The 14,128-nt window shown below is 33.4% G+C and overlaps 1 protein-coding gene across 1 annotated transcript in view; it reads left to right on the forward strand.

Annotated features, from left to right (window-relative positions):
• LOC132732160 (uncharacterized) overlaps positions 1–14,128 on the forward strand; it is a gene marked incomplete at its 3' end in the record, with an annotated part of 63,234 nt that overhangs the window by 4,305 nt on the left and 44,801 nt on the right. Inside the window, exons 7-8 of the mRNA XM_060718529.1 lie at positions 39–201; positions 486–598. Coding sequence (XP_060574512.1) covers positions 39–201; positions 486–598 — 276 coding nt within the window. The remainder of the gene's footprint in view (positions 1–38; positions 202–485; positions 599–14,128) is intronic.

A 14,128-nucleotide genomic window follows, 5' to 3' on the forward strand; every position in this document is an offset into this window, starting at 1 on the left:
ATTCTATAATTTTAACAATATCAATTTGATAATTTCAGGACATTAGAATTTAAAGCAGAGTGTGATAACAAAACTGTAAGCAGCTTACTGTTCAATACACATATCTATCTGCTGAGCCTAATAAATAAAACAGCTTTGAGAAGATATTTTCCGAACTTTCCTTTACTTGTTCCAACAGTTCATCAACAACTAGCAAGAGGGGTATGACCACCATTTCAATAAATCAGATCAAAATTAACATCCTTGATAGTGAACATATTAGATAATTCACAGCCTCAAGAATAAGATAACAATCAGTTATATTGAATAACCAAAACATAGAACATACTATATTTTATTCTTTTTCATTCATAGTGATAATTAATGTAAATATTAATACATGTTTTTAACAATTTTCAAAACTCTGACTATATTTTCAAATTTTGAAGGTTTCTAAATAAGTTTTAGGAAAACAGTAAATTCAATGATAAAAACTTGTTTTTCAGGCGATGATACTTGTTATGTTGAGACCGATACATTATCATGATCCCTCAACGTCATGTGGACACAATGGCTGCAATGTACATATACAAATTTGCTTGAAAGCACAGTCTAATGGGTGAGAATAAAACAATAATTTGATTTTAATGTGATAGCTTCGTACAGCCGTATGAATATAAGCTATAGAGAAACTAACTCTAAAGAATTAAAGTAACAAGATTGTGGATATATTAGGGGGACTCCACTGAGTTTTTTTGACATGACTGGACTGGAAATAATTTTTCGAGATTATTCTCCAATTACATGTAGGTATGTCTAAACCAATAACTAATGTGCATCTTATATAATTATTCTCATTCTGAAAAAGAAATAACCCAAAATTGAAAAGCGTTGCAACGCTTTTCACTCAATCGGACTCAGAAACTAGCACAACCATGTGCCTGTCAAAGTACGTCTAAGTTTATATTTTTTTTATTACCTTTTATATACCTTTCTGTTTTAAGTACCCAAGTTGATCTCTGTGAGAAATTAAAATTTTATGTTTTTAAGATGGAGGTCCTTTAAGAAATGAATTGTATAGAAATACCAGTTCTGTATAAGATATTGATAAAACTCCTTCACTTATGTCGAACTTAAGTGGCCAAACGATTTATATACTGGATATAACTGGATTTGAAACAAAAATTACCTTCACATCAGCAGGATCACTGAGGAGAGCTCTGCCTTACTACAACGTGCAAAGTTTATATGGATGTTCTGACAAAGTTTGATGTTGAATATCAGCTGATTTATTTTTTCAGGTTCGAATTGTGGTGTATAGTGTTATGCACTTGGCAGTCCGCCCGTCCGTCTGAAAGAAGATGAATGTCCCTATATTTTTAAACCGATTGTTAGAAGTTCAAACTACTTAGCAAAAAAAAAAAGATGAAACACTATGAGACGATATACAGTACGCAGGTTTTGGTTTTCTCGGGACAAAGTCAAATCCACAATTAGTCATAATAGATAAATTTGAAAATTTCGTGTCCGCTCTGTATCTCGGAAATCAAAACTTTTTGACAGATAATATATATTGTATCATAGTTTGGAGACCTTTCTGTTGAAAATGTGTCAGGGTTAAATCGTATACATATACATGCACAGTGCGGTAACTGGAGTGCAGGTATCAGTTACCCGCACTCCAGATCATGCCCGTTGATTGGCTCATTTTTGCTGGGGTTTACATATTGTGACGGCAGAGAAAGGGAAAGCGGCAGAAATATCATATTCAGATGCTCGATCATTGGTTACTTTTTCCCGGGGTTTAAAATTGTGACAACAGGGAACGTGTTTTTATGTTTTACTATGATACAAAAGAGAAAGATACGGAAGCGTCCTGGTGCCAATTCATAATGTTCTATAAAAAAATAAACTCCTACGTAGGAGATAAAAAAGCCTGTCAAATCAGATTGCCGAGTGTTTTGGTGTTCTTTCTACGGAAGCGTCCTGGTGCCAATTCATTCATCAGTTAGCCTCGTGTTTCGGTGCTCTTTCTATTACTTAATTGTACTGAGATCAGCACAGTGAGATCAGCACAGAGCATATCTTGACTTGCTCGTATCACGGTATACTGTAACCCAATTTATATTCGCGAATACAAATTTTCGCGTTTTGCCGAGGTCGATACCTACCTACGTACCTACCTACCTACTTACTTACTTTAAATTAATTTGTATGCTGTAAAATAATTTATATGCTGTAAAATAAATCATTTTATATGGCGGATAATTTAAAAATCATTGAAGATTAGATGGATTTCGTAAGCATGAAGTCCATTAGAAAGTACCATGAATAAATGAATATTTTAAATGAACAAAAAAGCTTTACTCTTTCCTAGTTACTATAGCACAAAAGTCCTGAAAAATTGACTCGTTAAACGGTTTTCAGCGTTATTCATTCTTGCTGATGAGTGGATGTCGATGTTATCATTAAAAAGAGGCGAACGGTTGATGACGTTACTCAAATTTTGAAGACATTCAAACTTAAATGCCCTATATCTTTAAAATAAAATCATTTTTGAAGGTATGGTTTGGAATATTTAATGACGAAATGTTGTCGATTACGAATCGTATCTTAAAATGATTTATTATCATGAGAAAATGTATGTTTTTGTGACTAAAAAAATGCCGCTTCTAATCGTAAAGTGTGATTATTCAAATATCACCTAAAGTAAAGCTAGCACAGGGTCAGATACATGTATTTGTTAGCATACTCCTTTAGATGTTGACTAAGAGTCAATAACATTGATTTACTCGATCAAAGTTGGGATATGTTAGAAATAGATGAATATTTACCGTCCGTAAATTATGTTTTTTACACCGACATGTATATACTAGTACGACTAGTACACGACTGTCGACGGTTGAACGGTTGTCTGCCCATTTGATTACACATTATTAGACGGCGCGTGCACGCGCGTATAGTAGATATGCATTTGTCCGTATAGCAATGGTAAAAATTTTAGACTTGATTTTGTGCATTTTTTTTGTTTTAACAAAATCACATTGTTACGGAAGAGCATTAGTACCAGGTGTATGTTTTTTATTAACTCGAAATTTCGAGTTACTAACTCGAAATTTCGAGTTACTAACTCGAAATTTCGACTTACTTATCTCGAAATTTCGAGTAAGTAACTCGAAATTTCGACTTAGTAACTCGAAATTTCGACTTACTAACTCTAAATTTCGAGTTACTTATCTCGAAATTTCGACTTAGTAACTCGAAATTTCGACTTATTAACATTACAAGAATGGCCAAAGTTGTTAGTTAGATGGTATAAGATATAGTAGGCAGTGCCTTTGAACGATAGAGATGAAGAAACGGGTGCCTGGACAAAAACTATTGAACTTTAACTTAAACTTAGTAATGGCATGTACACATCCGACCTAAAAAAATACAAGGCTTCCTTTAATTTGTACGTTCAGGCGTTCTTCAGACGATGTATTGTATCCCATCTGTTCGAACATATCTTTTCACTAATCATATTCTTCTCATCCCTGTAAAAAAACCGATCCTATACTTCACGTGTGGGACATCTGAGGAAAGTATCGCGGCGTGGACAAAATAGGGCGTGCTGAGGCCTTTGTCAAAATTGTTGGACTGACTATATTTCTTGTAAAATCGGATGCTTTTATATTATTCCCAACATATATATAACAACAAGTTCCACTTTTATCAACTTTTATCAACACAATATGAATCAAAGTATTAGTAAATAATGAATAATGTTACAAAAACATTATAAGTATAAAGAAACGTGACAGACTAACTGGCGTATATACGCCATTTAAAACTTATTTAACACATGATATTGCACAGTTTACAATAGGGTGGGTTTTGGACTTGTTGTTTCTCCACATGATGGTTGTATGTGTGCTTAAGAAAAAGAAACACCCGGTTAACACGGAAATGTGTTTGATTTTACACCCCCCTCCACAAAAAAGCGAAGGATATGTTCAGTATGTGTGGACAATTTGACCCTATTAAATTGTTCTGTTAAATAAATGTTTAAGGTGCTCTGTCAATGTGCAACAGCGACACAAGAAAGAAAGTATCTTGAATTCAATCCGTGCTTTCACCCGCAACCAATGAAAGTCGTGCAATGTAAGTCGAAATTTCGAGTTACTAAGTCGAAATTTCGAGTTACTAAGGCGAAATTTCGAGATAAGTAACTCGAAATTTCGAGTTAGTATGTCGAAATTTCGAGTTAATAAGTCGAAATTTCGGGTTAGTAAGTCGAAATTTTGAGTTACTAACTCGAAATTTCGAGATAAGTAACTCGAAATTTCACTAACTCGAAATTTCGAGTTAGTAAGTCGAAATTTCGAGTTAGTAACTCGAAATTTCACTAACTCGAAATTTCGAGTTAATAAAAAACATACACCTGGCACTAATGCTCTTCCGTACATTGTTTTCAAAATTTTCTAATACAAATAGCTTTTCTGGTGAACAACATGTCATAGAGCTTTAAGGGATTAAAATAAACGTTTAACTGAAGTGATAGTGTCATGTTTGAATATCATATTCTTTATTACCTATTTTTATCTACCTAATAAATAACGTGCCAATGAGCCAGTCTATAGTCAATCGTTCTAAAGAGAGGTGACGACTTGAGTGATACTGCTTACTCGCCAAATTTAATATGCTAGCATTTAGTCTTCGTTGACGGGGTGGGACAATTATGATCAATATAACTTGACGAATTATCAAACAGCCTAAACCTTGCCCACTATCAGAGCGGCAGTTCTACTCAACACATACCCGTCTATAGTCTAATGACGGGAACCAAATTTGGACAGGGAACAAGAGGTATCATTAAAATACGCAACGGAGATTATTTTGGCGCTACGGACCCATCGGAAATATTTTTTTGCAAAACAGGCAAAACGTGTGTGACATGAAAATATTTAATTTATAAAACAGATCAACTGAGTGAAAAAAGTACGTTCATTTTAAAACGTATCACAATTTTTTAAAGGATTCTGTGCCCGACGATTCTTCTCTTTTGCGTAGATTTTTTTTTTACATTTAGTGGTCCCAAACCTAGATACAAGGCGAATATGCAATTTTTTGTAAATTCAAGTAGTTTAATCTTTTATACATAAGTAAACAATACGTAACAAAGAATTGATTATATATATAAATTTATTCATAACTATTATTTGATATTACAGACATAATTTCGCTATTTGTAAAATAACAGACAGTTCGTCCTCAAAATCATTTGAACATTATGCAATTCGCACGAAGATCTAAATGGACACATTCTCGGCACATATTGTCTTGAATTAATTTTAAGTTTACCAATCATTTCAACTTCTTTTGTTATCCACTTCATTTTGCTTCGACCAGACAAACATTTCAGAATTTCAGACACATACCAAGAACATGGTTAAAAAATTGATTAGTGCTTCGGATATTCAACTGTAATAGAGAACGATTTTCAATTCTGATTTTGTACATTACCTGTGACTGTTCACATCATTTGGCGGCGTCTTTGATGTGCAGCATCAACATTTAACTTGTATATATATTGAGAGGAAATATATTAATAAATCAATACATGTAGTATATAATCGTAATTAAGAAATAATATCGGTCTGAGCGGTGGTTATTGGCTATTTAACACCGATTTTGAGTTTTGATGCGTATTTTGATGCGAAGACCACAAAAGTTGTTAATGTTTTTGCCTCAAAAACGACTTCATTTAGATTCTAGCAAGACAAAATAAGGAAGATCACTAATGCTATTTTTTCAAGCGCAGATTACTTCCGGTGCCGGTTTTCGTATAACGCTGTTCGATTTCGCACCCTGCTGTTGCTAAGATAAAAATAATATTGAACAAAAGAAATAATAACAAATTGTTGATTTTTGTTCGAAAAAAAAATGTTTGAAGTAATCTTTAACAAAAAAAACTTGAAGAAAATAGTCAATTTTTAATGGGCAAGATTGTTTGTCGGCTATACGGACAACGCCATTACATGTTTGTTCTCGAAATCGCGAAAATACCTACTCAGTATTGGTAAAACCACATCGATTTCAAAATCACGAAAGCTCGCAGATGATAGGCTGTGAGTATGTCACATGAGTTCGTATTTGGCCACTATTTTTATTTAATAAGATTGTAGTGTATGTTATGATATTATTATAGCATTATATAGTCTGATTTTATTGACCTGTCAATAATGAATACATTATGGCACTCATTTAAATATTCGATCCCACTTCGGTTGTGTCCGTTTATTTTACGAGAATTAATATGGAGTATATCACTAACGCTTGGAAAACTCCCACTAGCTTACTGTTAGTTCTCGTAACTTCCGCAATAGCACAGTCGGTTAAGTGATTACCTAATGTATGAGAGATCCGAGGTTCGATCCTTCCTTTTGACATTCATTTTAGACTTATTCTGTCTTTATTTTTAGGTATATTTTAAAGAAAATGGTCAAGCGCTTGCAAAATTGTTTACACGGATATGAAACAACTAAGAAACACTGAATATTGTCACATTTTGTATTGTATTTTACGGCACTGAAAATACATTTATTGATTATAATCCGAATGAATTTTCAGTATCAATTCTTAAACAATGTTATATACAAAAATATAGTGTTTATAAAATAGTGCAAAACATATTAAAAACAGAACAACCATAACTTCAAAAAATTTGTAAATTGTTATGTATAAGAAAAAAACCCTGGACATACACTCTCTCGATCTTACAAGATATTATATACCCGTGGTTTACCCTATTGCGCTATAACGGTCAGTGTAACTAAGTCATAGCAACTAGATAATTTTATCACATCTTACTGCGTACATCTCACGGAATTTACCGAACATTTATCGAATATTAATATATTCTGTGCATTGACCGTATAATGAGTATGGAATTGACAGGTTAATAAAATCAAACAATATGAAAAGAAAACATTTTAAAACGGAAAATATCAGTAAAATGCGTTATTATTGTTGACTTGAAAATAATTATTAACGAGGGAGAAAATATACAGCCACATATACATGTAGCCCCTAACCAGTGGTAATTGGCAGTTTATCACCGATTTTTTTTCTTCTTTGTGTATAGTAACAAAATCACGTATAATTATTTTTATAAGGATTTTGAATGAGTCAGTATGACCTTGATCTTGTCCCGAGGAAACCCAAATCTGCGGTCTGCACATTTTCTCATTATGGTTAAAATTCTGCCAAGCAATTTAAATGTCCTTCCACTGGTTAAAAAAATACAGACTGCTAAAAGACGGATGGGTGGACGCCCAGATGCAGAACAATATGCGCCGAAATCTTTTGGGCGTATATAGAGCATTACCCTGGTGTAATAAAATGGCTCTACCCATGAGCGTGGGGAAGGCACTAAAATCACATGTACATAAACATGTCTTGAAAGTCTTCCTGTAAACGCACAACGTGCAGAGCATAGATATTTGGCTCACTGCATAACTCCATTGGGCTTTATATCACCTTTGTACAAATGATGAACATGAGTGGTATTGGCGTTATTTATGTAAAGGCAGGTTTTAAAGAAAAGAAAATTACTTATTTGGATATAATTTTTATTTTTGTTAAACTATTTGAAGTACTGGTATTATATTATGTGTATGTCTCTTTGATCATTCAAAAACAAAATTATGGCTGTTTAAAGTTACTATTATATATAAATGTACAAACATACCTTATCCGAAAATCCATCCGGTAAACTCACTTGGTGGAACGAACTTTGAACCCCGGACTATGCAGGTTACTTTCTATGGCCTTTCACACTTGACCTGACCTGTACTATGGGATGCACAAAAGTAATAACAGTTCAATGAAAAAAGTAAAAACATCTAGTACTGGATAACTGCTTGACAGCCTGTCCAGAATTTATGCGATGGCAGAAATGTGCTCTGGTAAATTGAAAGTGGCTTTGTGCCACGTCGAGGCTGTAAAAAGTCGCCCCGTACGTACATTCAATCAGATATGTAATATTTCTGATCCTTAAAGATCGTTCAGCACAACATTATTGTTGTTTGTAGTATTTTTAGTTTTAACTATTTGGCATTTTCTAGTTGGGTTGTTCCAATATTCCTACTTGAATAATGTTGAATCACCCTTAGGATATGTTGCCTGCTTTTCAACTTTGTCTTTTGACGTTTAATCTGTGATATACAGGCTTCATAACCTCTGACCCACTTTCAAAATTCCACTTTTGTTTAGTTCCGCCCATTGTTTTCTCGTTTCGGGCACACGCTTTCTATTACTTGGGGACCATATCCCGATTTTCATGGAATGGCACGAAAGTGTCACATTGAAGGTTGCATCATTACGGCATCATGAACACATCTGCGGATTGTTTCTAAATTAAAAAAAAAATACCATTTTATGTTAAAATATTGAATTCTGCTTCAGTCGGTGCTAGGAGGCGTTCAAGGTAGTTTGCACTAGAACAGGCTCAATCAAACTGAGCCTGCAACATTTTCAATTTTGCCGTTTTGGTCTTTCTTTAGGGATTCTAGGGATTTCTGCCGTGATCCGGAAGGTAAACTTCAGAAAGCAGAATTACTATCTTGTCCATAAGCATATACAAGTTTCTCCTATTTATTTAGATGTCATAGCAAGATCTTAGTCATAAAATATGTATTAATATATAGACGCTAGGCTAGCATAACCCCCCTTACCCCCCCTGGGTATTTTTGTACACCTATATAGTATTGAAGCTTAGGGTATGTGCTATCGATTGGCACTTGTTGTTTAGCTGAAACCTGAAACGTTTACCATGAATCCAATAGAACAAGTTGATTATCTCCCCTTGAATCATATTTTTTCTATATAAGTTTTATAAGATTTTTTCAGATATCTTCTCTATGACAGAGTAAATTTGTGATCTAAACATTATTTTGAGTTGTTAATATATGTTTTATGTATTTTACCAAAAGGTTTTTAAGTTTTAACACAAAAATAACATACTTAATGGTGTCCGCCATTTTAAAATGGCCGCCAATTTTTGAACAGATAAACAATTCATAACAATATTTAATGTGTTTAAACCCATTTATACATAGTTTGATGTAATTATTAATGTAATTATATATGATATGCTTAGTGAAACTAACTCTATTCTAGGTACAATTTTAAATGTTGTGCTCTTGAATATTATTTTAATTTTATAGAGATATGAACCATAAATATTTAGGGTCGATTTTAGCTGCCTTTAAATTTTGATAAGATACTTTTAATTGAATTTCATGCGAATATTGACTTTTTGTCCTCTCTAGAAACTTAATTTACTCTCACTTATATGAAAAACAATTTGAAAATATGGTAGTTGACTTCTCCGTTCAGTTCTGTTTCTGTATATCCATATGACTATAATGAATTGTAGAGCTTACCCGCACCACAATGACTATTTGACAGAGGCTGCCCGTTAAGTTCCACCAAAGGAAACTATTCTTACTCTTATTTTATTTAAAATGACTTAAGTCTTTTGTTGGTAGTTTTTTATTATTATTAGAATAATAATTGAGATAAATGTATTACATTTCATTATCATTGTTACTCCCCTTTAAAAAACATTATAAAGTTACTTCCCCTATTTTCATTGCGCCACTAGAAAAAAAAAGCAGATAACAGTATGCTTTAGTAATAGTATGCTTTTCCTTAAAATCAGTTTTAGAGGAATTTTGTTGAATAAATCTGTATTGAAATGCAACACAGCATATGACAGCATAAGAACACTGATGAATCATTTTGGACATTGTCAGTCATAATCCTCTCAGATTTGGAGTTGGAAACTGTGTAACAGTACTCTTGATCGGGACATTGTTCTCCCTGATGCAATTTCTGTAAAAGCAATTTGAACACAAATTTTGTGCTGGGACCATTTCCATCTAATCCATCTAAATAAAAACCCATACTGCACACAGAATCGTTTTTCAAGAAAGAAAACAGCCGTAAGATGATGATGATGATGATGACACTAAAAGAGAACAAACATCCACTAATATATCAAATATACAGGCGACTAAGGCATGCACTGTTAAATACAATCCTGAAGAATTGGCTGAATGCTTAATTATTGGGAAATAAGAACCATTTATCAATACTTATAAGTTTCGACAAAGGGAAATGTTTCGGGGTTTTGCTGTTTCATCTGACTTTCTCTGGTTCATGTGTACATGGCAAGCAGATTGTTCTAAGTTTGGCTGGCTGGATCTCTCTAACCTCTGAGTTGCAAGATCAAACATCCTCTACAGAAGAGTACATGTCTACCAATGTACTTTAATTTCCCAAAGTACAAAAAATGCAACTGTTAAGAAAAACTCTAGAAATTTCAAGTGTTTCAAGAACTGTAAACCAACAATACACATTTGTGACCTTTGATTTGGCTGCTGCTTAAAGGCATATTCTACAGTATGGAAAATCCGACTAAGTACAGTGATACTATCATACATTTAGGGGCTTTTCGTTTGCTAGGTTCATACCTAGGGGCGATTGGCAAACGGCTTCGTGAAAGTGGTTTCTCAGAAATCCTGATAGAGAAGAGTGAATGTGTTAATGTGTTTACAGCTGAAGCTCTCGAAAGATTGCTTTTTGAAGATTTTGTAGCACTAGTTATCCAAATCCACAACTCTAGTGCATTGGAAGATATCAACCAAGCGTTAAATGTGCTAGCTGAGAATCAAAGACGTGAACCCTTGAAGATGTGTTAGCTAATGATTCTGTCATTGTACTTTACAAGAGGTATCAAGAGTTCAAGGAAGACGTCGGAAAAGGTCACTTAGGGAAGACAGCACATATTTGAAGGGATTTATTGTTAAGATTTGGCTGCTTCTTCGTTTTATGAGAGCAACGAAGGAAAATGATCTTGACCTATACATATCAACATTATAAAAAATGCTACAATTATTCTTTGCATATGATCATCAAAACTATACAAAATATCTATTTGTATATGTTTTTATGTTGATAAATTGATTCAACACACAGGATCAAGAAAGCTTCTTCAAAATAACGGTTTCAGTGTAAGCAGATCCAATGTGCCTGGCTCTTTAATGCTGTTAATATAACTATTGAGCAAATAATAAACAGATATGCAAAGTCTCGTTGAGGCATAATAGGATTCAGCGGAAACTTTGCTGCCTACTACAGATGGAATCAACACAACACTCGAGAGCCAGCTAAGTTGAGGCTACATTCCGCATGGCCGGCATATCAGCGGATTCTTCTACACACATTGATACACAACCAGCAAATATAGCTGCATTTGAAAAAAATGTCACGAAATGCAAAGAATCAATAACTAACTTTATGAATCTATTTGCAACAGATAATTGGGATGTGTTTATTTGTTTAAGTTTAGGGGGTTCTGCACCAGAGGAGATCAAAAAGAGTCTGTTTGATGCCTACCGAAATAGACTTGAAGCACACAAAAAGCTCGCCCAAGAACGTCTGGTTGATAAAATTTTGTTATTTTTTATGCTCCACTGAAGAAGCAAAACTGAAAACCTTTGCCGATACAAAGAAAGTTAAGAAAGTGACATAAACTCAGAACAATCTTGTTGAAGTTAAGGCCGCTGGCAATGTCTTCGGTCAGCTTATCATGTTATCAGAAGAAAATGACATTATCCTTGAAAAGACCCTTACGTACCTGCTTGGACCAGTGCCTTGGTCTCTAGCTACAGCAAATAACTGCCAAGGCAAATCTAATGCATGATCTCGAAGGCGATTATACAATGAACAGAGGCCAGGTAACAAAAACATAAGATTGATATTAGAGGAATTGTCTAAAGATAAATATGCAGGGAAATTGGACAGAAGGAGAATCTTGTGCTTGTGAAGAGACACGTGTATGCCTCCAATGTAAAGATGGAAAAGTAGAAGTAATACCGATTCCAGATCTACATATGTCTCAGGAGGAAGCCGATATCAGAATTATGCTACATATGTTACATGCGGCTGAAAATGATGACAAAGCAATACGATATCCTGATACTTATGTTATTTTACTTCTAACGTAAGCACAGTCTATCAACAGATTAATACTATTTGACACTGGTGTGGCTAATAATAATAATAGAAGACTGTTGAAAGTAAATAAAATCATTGATAGACAAGGAGAAGATCTTGGCAAAGCATTAATTGGGCTACATAGTTTTACCGGATGTGATACCACGAGCCATTTTTCATGAGGGGGAAAATTAAAGCCGTAAACATTTTTTTTTATATATATTAATATACAGTCATCAGGAGAATGGGCAATAGTGTTGATATTCAAGAAGAAGATTTCAAAATTCTAGAACAGTTTGTTTGCATTTTATACAGGACAGACAAATAAAGTGACATAAATAAGTTGCGTGTGACATTTTCAGACAAAATTTTAGACCAAGACATACTTACAAATACCTATATTATTGACTTGCGTTCAATACCACCATATCTTTCCACATTAAAGATGCATATTTTTTAGATCAAATTAACAAGTATTTGTGTGGTGAAATGCCTTTTGTCAATTCCCAACTATTCTAAGTCCTGATAGATATGGGTGGAATACTGGTACAACCGGAGGTCTCACATATACATTGTACCTGGACAATGGAAAATATACTACCACCAGGATTAATTGAAATCATAGCTAATTAAAATGCTAGTGAAGTGTTAGAAGATGATAAAAATGAAGAAGGTGATCTAGAGGAAATTGAGATGGAAATTTATATTGATGTAATTTTCGAAGAAGATTTCGAATAATAATTAATATGTGACTAAAAAGCTGTATTGCAAAACAATGGAGGGGGGGGGGGTAATTTATAGTCTTTAATAGCATTATCATAAACCCAAATTGAACAACAAAAAGTCTATTTAACTTCTATAATATTTATACAAACAACTTTTTATGATTAAGTGATGTTTTGCTTTTTTTTTAAACAAAACCACAAAGTTTATATTAAAATGTTAATAAAATAAGAGGAAAATGGCGGCCATTTTGAATTTGGCGGCCATTTTGAAAAGTAATAACATCAATTAATTATGAAGTAAATCATTTTGGAGACCTTGTCTATGATCTAAAACAAAAACCGACTACATAACAATTCATTTGGTTAAAAAATTAATGGTTATTTCAATTAGGCTGTTGTGACAGGGGCAGATAATTCACATTGGCTTGTGTCTTAATGGTAAACGTTTCAGTCAGACAACAAGTTGCAAATGTCTTCCTATATGTTTATCTTTAAAACTACATATGGGTCCCATAAAATACCCAGAGGGGGTAACCTTTTCCATTTCCAGCTCATACTCTAATAGATTTAAAGTTAAATGAAATAACCATGCACTTATATTTATAAATGTCACTGGGGACACACAGTATCAATACTTATAAACCAAACAAAACATGTTTCAAGTGTAAAGAATGTGCTGCTTTTCTTGTTTAAAGATTATTTTGATTACTTGAAAAAATAATTTGTATTCGCGTATATTGTCCCGCTAATGCGATGTTCTGTTTCTCAAATTGTGTTGAAGCATTTGCCAAGAAACAGTTTCGATGCAATCGAAGTTAATAAAACAACGAATCTTACAATATGCGATGGAGTTCTTGTTGACTCGACGCCGACAAAAACCAAGGATACAATTTGCTAGGTGTTAAATCATGGCCGTATATATTTTTTATTAATCTATTATTTCACAATAACAGCTTTATTTAATCACAAATGTACATGCATATATTTTTAAAGTATTTAAGTATTTTTCTTAAAATATGGGAAATGATGATTAAATGTATCTTTTCGTAAAGAATATACGAGTATGTTTGGCGAATATATGTATATGTAATATTATACGAATATGGGCTCTTTAGCTGCTGGTGAATATGATATGTACCGAAAAGTGACTGAGGCGATAGCCATTTCAATAATGATTTTCAGTAAATATCACATCATATTCACCAGCTAAAAAGTACATATCTTTTTATTATTTAATTATAAATCGCTTTTATATGTGGTATCTAAACTGCCATTGAATACGACGGAAATCAACATTTTTTGCAGCTCGTCTACTTTTTTCATAATTTGCCATTGTATTTTAATGAGCGCATTGGTACGATAAATTCGAAATGTTCTTA

This window comes from Ruditapes philippinarum, unplaced genomic scaffold (genome assembly GCF_026571515.1).
Source record: "Ruditapes philippinarum isolate M1 unplaced genomic scaffold, ASM2657151v2 ctg325_1_1_1_1, whole genome shotgun sequence".
In the NCBI taxonomy this organism is placed as follows: domain Eukaryota; kingdom Metazoa; phylum Mollusca; class Bivalvia; order Venerida; family Veneridae; genus Ruditapes; species Ruditapes philippinarum.